The 8,638-nt window shown below is 37.2% G+C and overlaps 1 protein-coding gene across 1 annotated transcript in view; it reads left to right on the top strand.

The window, feature by feature from the left end:
- Positions 1–8,638, top strand: part of CAMKMT (calmodulin-lysine N-methyltransferase) — a 221,922-nt gene that overhangs the window by 2,162 nt on the left and 211,122 nt on the right. Inside the window, exon 2 of the mRNA XM_075412870.1 lies at positions 3,842–4,008. Within this exon, the coding sequence (XP_075268985.1) occupies positions 3,842–4,008 (167 nt within the window). The remainder of the gene's footprint in view (positions 1–3,841; positions 4,009–8,638) is intronic.

The following is an 8,638-nucleotide window of genomic DNA, read 5'->3' as shown; positions in this document are numbered from 1 at the left end:
AAAAGCTAATGTAAGTTATACATGTAGTGTGCATTTATAAATTACTGGAATAAATTCTCTAAGGCTTGTTTTGAGCTCTATCAGTCTATGCAATTGATGGTATTATCCAGTCTGTACTTTTTAGCAGGGAAGTTAGAGGAACAGGCATGAACTTAAGTTGCTCCCTATATGTATACTTGCTCCCTATAGAAAGTTTAATGAAAGCTTTACTGAAATCTGTAAGCTTTATATGTTTCTCCTGCTACCTTCCTCTTGCTCTTCTCATAGAAGTCTTCCTCACCTGCTGATGTACTTCCAGAACTAAAAAATAAAAGCTAAAGTGAGGACACGGCAGAGGGCTTTTTTTTTTTTTCTTTTCTTTTTTGCCCTGAACAGAAGAACTTCTAAAACAATTTCTCTTCCCCTCCTGCTCCTCTTTGTGAAGGGTGCCTGTGCTCCAGGTCTTTTTCCATGTTTTTGTTAGTCTTGAGTTTGTAAATTGTTTACAGCTGAATAGAACAATTTGGTGAATAAACTATTTGTAAAAATAAACAATGCACGTCCTACTGATGATATTTGGAGATGGTGTAGTTATAGGTTATGCCGTATCTGATGATGTAGCAACTTTCTTGCATGTACAAAATACCACGTTCCAGTTAGTGCCATGCACTCAGCAGAGGTTGGTAGACCATCAGCTGTTACTGAATTTGTGCAGCTAGGCCCCACAGAATGAGATACACGAAGAAATACAGGGAATTTCAGGTCACTGCCTTTCTCCATATGTTTTTTTGTTTGTTTGTTTCTAAGAGAGATCAAAGATATTTAGATTTTATAAGGAGTCTTAAATGTGGTCCAAAGGTTGTCATTAAATACTGAGGAGCCTACAGTTGAGATCTGTGGTAATATTTTACTAGAATCTTTCTAAAACAGGAGACAGCTTGGTGATGCTTTTTTAAATGTCTTGTGTGTTAATGAAGAAATAATTACCTTGCAATTCTATATTACTAAGTGAAGTTAGAGAGGAAGGAAGGTGCAAGTTAAGAGAGAGGAAAAACTGCAAGGTACAAGCGTGAGCTTGCACTGTTTGGGTTTTTTTGTCGTTGTTCTTGGGTTTTTTTTCCTTTTAAGGAACCTAATTTATGGAAGAGAATCTTTCATTACAGAACCTATCATATTATTTATTTAGATAATATTTGTACATATGACCGATGTATAAGCCCAACACTTGTGTACACCTGTAAAGATCTTGGGTAGAAGACAGGGCCTTTCAATACTGAAATGAGATCTTGAAGAGAGTGAAACAAGGCTTCTGGATTTTTTAAAAATAAAAATATGCAGGGAAACTTAGCTGAAAGTCACTGAGGGGGGAGATAAAGCGGCCACCAGCCCCAACCAAAGACCAGTGGTGTCTGATGATTCCTTTCCCACTGTAGTTCTTGCTCCCTGCCATCACTTAAACCAAGGATTGTGTCTACTCTGCTGAGAAGCCTTTGGCTTGCTTTGATGTTGGCTACTGGTTTTATAGGTCAGTGGGACATGTTCATTTGTTATGGTAGTGTGCAGAAGTTAGGCAGCTTCACCTTCATTGGAAGGGCATCATGAAAATAGAGAAGACCATCTTTCAACGTCTGCAAAACATTATTAGGTGTTTAAATAGGTTTTTCACCTTTCAGGGTTTTGTCAGTAGATTATCCAATATCAGCCGCATATCTCTGTAGCGTGTAACACAGTTGTGATGCTTTTAGGAACTGACTTGAGGAAAATAATATTTTGATCCTTATGTAAAATTACAGAGTCAGATATAAATAATGTAACATATTCTTCCTTTGTGCTCTGTTTTCTCAGTTATATTTAGGTTTTTAAAAGATATGACCTACTGTTGTAATTTTCAGCTCTTCGACCTCTTGACTTTACTTGGAGGCTGTGGGAGAAATGGTTTTTTGAGTACGCAAATGCTCATGAGATTTTCTGCTAACGCAGAGAATGTATTTTACAGAGTGGCTAGAAGGTGTCTGTGTAGAACAAAAACCTGAGAACAGAAAAGTATTGTCACTGCTGGATTTTTTTTTTTCCTGTTGGTAATGGCTGTTCTTTGCTTTAAAAAAAGCTGCAAAACAACATGCTTTTCTGACAATTAGATCTTGATGGTTTTCTTTGATTGTCAAGTTGGCCCATTTTGTTTCCGGGCATGCTGCTCGTATATGAAGGTCTTAATTCTGCCAGTCTTTTAATTTGATTCTCCTGTTTTTCTCTTTTTGTGATTTCCTTCATGTGTATAATTTTTCCCATGTGTTACAAAAGTAGAAGAAATACTGTGGGCAGCACACAGCCATTTTTAATACTTTGATGAAAATACTGATATTTTCATATGCTGAGACCTGCCGATCAAAGTAGATCCAAAAGCGGTAAGCCTGATGCATCAGACCTGCTGTTAGAAACTAAACAGCGTAGCAAATACAATTGCTCTGCTCACATATGTAGTATTTCCAAGTATTCTGCAAAATAATAGGTCATAGCACCAAACTGTAAGACTGTTGTATGTGAGCGCATTTCCAGTTAAAGCATGGCCGACAAAGGTTGAATGCAGCAAAAAAATCACTGACCCTTTGTTTTGTTGTATGCATCCCATATGCAAAGCTTCTATTGCCAGTTTCAGAATTCTGGAGAGCTACTTCTCATATGACTTCAGATTTAGCTCTGGTTGGCAAAAAACTATTGCGATACTCTCCTGCTCAGTAGAGCTATTCCTTGTAGCTCTATTTATAGTGATGAGTTTATTTTCTGCTCCCTTTTTTTTCATCACTGTGGACTGCTTATGCACCTTCATTTTAAAAATGAATTATGTAATTCATGTAATGCAATTATTTATGTATGCTGTCCAATGTTAGGAGAAAGAAGTTGAACCCAGGACATGTCTCCTTCTGCATCAGTGACCTAAAGTATAGGTCTTTTTGTCTGGCAGGGAAATGCTAGCTGTCTTCTGTGCAGTGATACAGCTCAAGCCGGCTGGGTACTGGGTTTTCCTGTACGGAGGAGTTGATACCGCATTCCCTGGAGACACGGTTGAATGCAGCAGACTATGCAGGACGGAGAGCTGATGTTTTCACTTTCCTGAACAAGTGTTTTAATCATTTATCTATTACACAAAATGCAAATGGCCACATCCTGCTTCTGCCACTGCTTTGAATGCTTCAGCTTCTTGGCACTGAACTTGGTGCTGTCAGTGTATTTTGGGGATCATGTAAATGTCGTCTAATGCACCAGTCCCCGTACAGGTCACTGGCAGGGGAATATGCAGCTGTGGCATCTAAAAGTGTGGGGTCTGGGATAGGTAGCAAGGTTGGCAGCAGTTCTGCAAGTGTGCAGCAGTAGAATTCTAAACTAGCAAGTAGTCTACCTGGCAAAAGCATATCATTCAGATTTTTTAACCTATAGGCACAGTGAGTGGCACAGAAAGTTTCACAGTGGTGATGGGAGAATAGGGAAGAACCGAGTCTGCGCCTCTAATTCTGGCATGAGTTTTAGAGGTCTGGCCTCTAATTCTGGCGCTGGAGCAAAGTTGAAAAAGCAACTTTGTGTACTTACGAACACAGTGCATTTCCTTTACAGTTATTGAGATATATTATGTATATTAAGACATAAAAAATTAATAATCCATTCTCTTGACCCCTGCCATCAACACCACTGTTACTTTTCTCAAGCTTGATGTACTTGGACCAGTTATTCATAGCTGTTAGCTAATAGCTAGCTATTATGGTTGATTCCATATTTCCCTCTTCAGTTAAATAAGCCTGTGTTTGGCTGTTTGGGTTTTTTTTTGTAAGTTTTATGCTTAATGTTTAATTTGTTCTTCGTTTCAAAGGTGTTGAAGAAAAAGCACTTGAAAGATGTGCATCTCCAACAAGTGTCTGTAAGAAGGTTCGCATCGTTCAATCTCTTTTCAATAGAAGACCAGAATACAGAAGAGGAAACTGGGACCTGGGTTCAGTACAAAAGCATCTTTCATCCTGAATATAGTGTGTCCTTAAGGTAACCATCATTTAAGTTTTAAGTACTCCCTAAGAAGTTATACAGGCCTCAAAGATGTAAAACTCGTTAGTCATTCTTCCAATGTTTTGTATAACTAGGGCGAAGTTTACAAATAAGCTGTTAGATGTTATTTTTAGTTGTTTGTTACAGTAAGCAGCTTGTCTGATTTTTTTTTTTTCAGTACATTTCACTGAAGTGGCAGAGCTTGAATGAAAATACTGGTGATTGTACCAGAATGCAAATATGCGCATTTATTTTATATTTCTGATAGCTTTCTGTTTTGACATTCTTCAGATATAAATAGGATGTAAAAAACCTGAACACATCTACTTCTAATCTTAATAAAAATTTTAATAGCGTGATGTTATTCATGAAGTTCTAAAAGCTTTTAGTAGTGATCTGTATTTTATTCAATTTTATTCTTAATAGTTCTTGTAAAACTCAAAGAAAATTTGGAAGCCGATTTGCAAAACAAAAGAATAAAAAATTTCCTCTTCCTACAGAAATGATTTATGGCTAATGAAGAAATCTGTTTTATATTAGAGCAGGTAAAACAAATGATGATATGTGCATGTAAAAAGAAGAAAGGCACACAAAACTAAAAATGTTCCCCCCAAACCCTCTGAAGGAGTGCTAATGAATTCTCAGTAGCTTTAGCAAGATGAAAAAGTTTATAGCTCCCATTCATTATTATGTGGGGTTTTCTGGTTTGTTTTAATTTTTTTTTCTTTTCTCCTGCTTTGGTTTCCTTTTACTTGCTCAGTTTTGTACATACCTATACCTTGGTTTTGCCTCAAAAGGCATCATTGCAACAGTAACTTAAGCATCCCTGAATCAATACTTGTTTTGCAGCCCCTAATTAGCCCTGCTGAGGGTGTAGGATTTTGCATTCTGTGTGCAGTAGAGGATATTCTGGAGAGCCTGAGTCATTGAAATTGTAAAGGGCATTTTTATATAATGGAGACCTTTAAATTAAAGTCAATCTTAGAAACTAAGATATAGCACAAACAAGTGACCACCATTAAGTGACATTTTTGCAAGGTTATAAAACAAAACAACAAGAAGAAAACAAACAAAAACAACAAAAAAACCCCAAACAAACAAACAGACCAATGCCACAACGCTACATGCAGGTTGCCTTAAATTTGCATCTGGGTGAGAAGTCAAATACAAAATTGTTTAGACTTTTATAAAGCTTTAATTTTCCATTTTCCAAGCTTATACTTATTGATGCTAGAAGGCTTCAACAGAATACTTTTCTATTTGATAATACTGCCTATTTGTAATAGAAGTAGTGTCGTGATTTAACCTGGGAGATGGCAACTAAGCACTAGACAGCTGCTCACTCACCCCTTTCCTTGCTTCCCTCCCAGGGTGGGGAGAAGAAATGGACAAAAGGTAAAACTTATGTGTAGAGATAAAGACAGGTTAATAAGACAACAAAGGAGATACTACTACTACTACTACTAATGAATATGCAAAACAAACTATATACAATACAATTGTCTCACCACCTGACAAGTGATTTGCAGTGAGTAAAAGTGACTTGCAAGTGATTTGTCCCTGAGTAGCAATCGCGGAACCTGGAACTTGCAGATTTTGTGAATTTCATGAAACTCCCAAAAAAGACCAAACTCCCAGAAAAGTTTGAACTCCTGGACAAGAGAGGATTTGAACTCATGGAAAAGAGAAAGAGCAACAAGAACAACAACAAAAAAGATTCCTGTCCCCTAGCCAGCCCCCATTCATAAACTGAGCATGATGTCTATGGTATGGAATATTTCCACTGGCCAGCTGGGGCTGGCTGCTGGGCTACGCTCCCTCCCAGCTCCTGCACACCTGCTAGTTAGCTGAACATGGGAGACTGAAGAAAGTCCTTGATTTCTTAGCAACAACTGAAGACATCAGCATTACCAACATTCTTCAAGTGCTAAATCCAAACTGTAGTAGCTGCTGAGAGGGAAATTCACTCTATCTCCGCTGAAACCGGGACAAGTAGGTACAGTGTTTTTTCTGCATATGGACTTTTCTAGTGAACTGCTGGGGAATGCTACAGATTCATCCAGTTACTCACAGTCTACCTACTTGATTTGTGCAGTGTCTCTGTTCCCTTGTTTTAGGTCTACAGAGGCACACTGCTAGTAGGAAATGTAAGGCGTTTAGGTAGAATTTAGGTTGAGCAAGTCTGCAGTCTTTTACGCTGCAGTCCTGAACTTCTTCATTCAGTCTCCTGAGTTCACTACCATGGTTTGCAACACTCAGTGTCACTTACTGGATTTAGTAGTTATGGGAGTTTCAAGGTAGGAGGCAAGCCAGGGTTCATCTATGCCAGCAGTACAAAATCCAAGGGAATGTCAGGCTGATCTTGCTCTGACTTTTTATATTTGTGCACTTCTGTTTTCATCAGTTCCCATGTCATCATTTTATTTAATGTTTTTATTTGGCTTATAGTAGCTTCATTAATAATAGGACACAGCTCTAACTGTAGACTATGAACAAGCATGTTTGTTCATGCATGATTTTATTAGTGGTGATCATTATGTAGTATTCTAAGTATGGGGATTTTGATTTTACTTTTTATTTTTATCGGAGTTTAGCTAATGGAAATGTACAGTTTCTGTGCTGCAGCAGGAGCACACATTGGGTTTCAAAAACTGTATATTGAGGAGAACAAGGAGATTATCCCCTTAAGGGGATTTTTATTTTTATTTTTTTGCTATATTTTGTTCCTTTCTGGAAGATACTTAGTGATCTAGAAAAAATATATTCACTGATTGTTTCAGGAATAATGAACAGAACTTACTTACACTTCTATGTTAAAATGTTTTCTCTTTATATTGAAGCAGTGGCAATAGATAGCATGTACCTGTTATTTCACAATATTGGGGATGGTGGAGAAGGGAAGGAGAAAATACTCGCTGTGTATTTTGCCAGGGACAGAAATACCTGCAACAAAATCAGCTTTAAGTCTGTATTAAATAAAATTTCTTCCCTGTTTTTGCAGAAGCAGTAATGTAAGAGGGTAAACATAACAGTTTAACATACATATCAGACCAACAGTTCTCGCTGAAACTTGTGTGTCTAGAAGAGAAGAAATCTTGCAGTTAACATTCTGGATCTTTGAGAATTGATCGTGTCTTGGAAACTTAAAGATTCTCTGTATGTTTGACAGTCTTCCCTTCATTTTTCTCCTCCCATTGGCAAAATATTAATTATCATCTTTCTCATCAATAGAAACAACTTTAACAAGATAACAAGAGCATATTATTAGCATATTATTAACAATAACATCAGTCAGGTAAACCCAGAACAGCGTGCTTGAGTAGAAGAGCCTTTTTATTTATCTCTTTGTCAGGAAAAAAATTGTTTCTATGGCCCCTCTAAAACCTTGACAAAAATGCTTTTGCATTTTCATCTACATATGCTTTCATTATGCATTAACATCTTCTTGGGAAAGCTCATTGCATATGTTGGATGTTAAAAGGGTTGTCGGCTAATATCTTGACAAGACTAAATGCTTAAGGAAGTTCATAAGGTTGTTGGTGGCTTTTGGCAAAGAGTATAAAGGTCAAGCTGTATCAGTTCAAGGGCCATCAGAACTGATCAAATTGTTTATTCAGATATGCTATGACCTAGCTGGAATTTCTGCTCTAGAGGGATGTGGGGACCAGTTTGTTAGGCAAATAGAAGCTTCGGTAGGAGCTACCAGTCACGTGCATGCTTTTCTGAACATCTCAATGCAGTCTGTTTTAGTAAGCTACTATTTTTCTAGCAAAATTCAGGTTGGATTCACATTTGGGAAAGAAGAGCTTCTGTGATGTTTCTCTGTTGCTAGTTTGTTTTTAGAATCATTCTTAATAACAGATCTTCCAAAGCAGGAAACCAGAAACACCAATATAAGGCAATTTTTGCTTAAAAAATTTAAGCTGGTTTGTGTGCCATTTTGACTAGATCCTTGAAGTGGCAACATCAACTCGTTTTAAAAATCCCCATAACTCTTCTGGTTAAACAGTGATCTCTAGTATGCTTGATGAAATGTAGATTCACAATACATGGTGGAAGGTTGTCTCTTGAAGTTTGTATAGGTACTAAGGTGCTTCATGGTAGCTCTGGGGTATGAAAAGGAGTGTCTGATGAGCCTGATTTTTGTTAGTAGTGAAAGGTGTGTCAAAGTGAAATTTCTTGTGGTATAATCCAGAATATCATTTGATTAGTCTGGTCTCAATTGGATTTGTGCTGTATTTGATGGCCATGGAGACATGTTCAGTCCAAGCTGGAATCTTGCTGCAGTTTTCACATTTAGATTTGGATACAGTAAACCGAAGTAATCTAGTCTGCATGTGAAAAATGTAAACCTCATTTTTAGTGAAATTTCTTGCAAGCTTGAAGTGGCAAAAGACATTTTTCATTACTGATATTATCTGGCCCTCTGGACCTTTTCTCCATTAAAAATATGGTTTTATTCATAAAACTCTCATGTCTATTTGTTAGTAAAACTCTCATGTCTATTTGTTAGGTTTTTTTCAAGTTCTTTTTAACTTTGAGGGTATTTCACTTTGTTGTTAAAAATTATGCATGTGTTAAATACGTGTTTTGGTGATAAGAACATATGTAGTAAGTAAGTAGAACC

This window comes from Opisthocomus hoazin, chromosome 2, assembly GCF_030867145.1.
Source record: "Opisthocomus hoazin isolate bOpiHoa1 chromosome 2, bOpiHoa1.hap1, whole genome shotgun sequence".
In the NCBI taxonomy this organism is placed as follows: domain Eukaryota; kingdom Metazoa; phylum Chordata; class Aves; order Opisthocomiformes; family Opisthocomidae; genus Opisthocomus; species Opisthocomus hoazin.
This window is presented reverse-complemented; position numbering and strand designations above follow the sequence as displayed.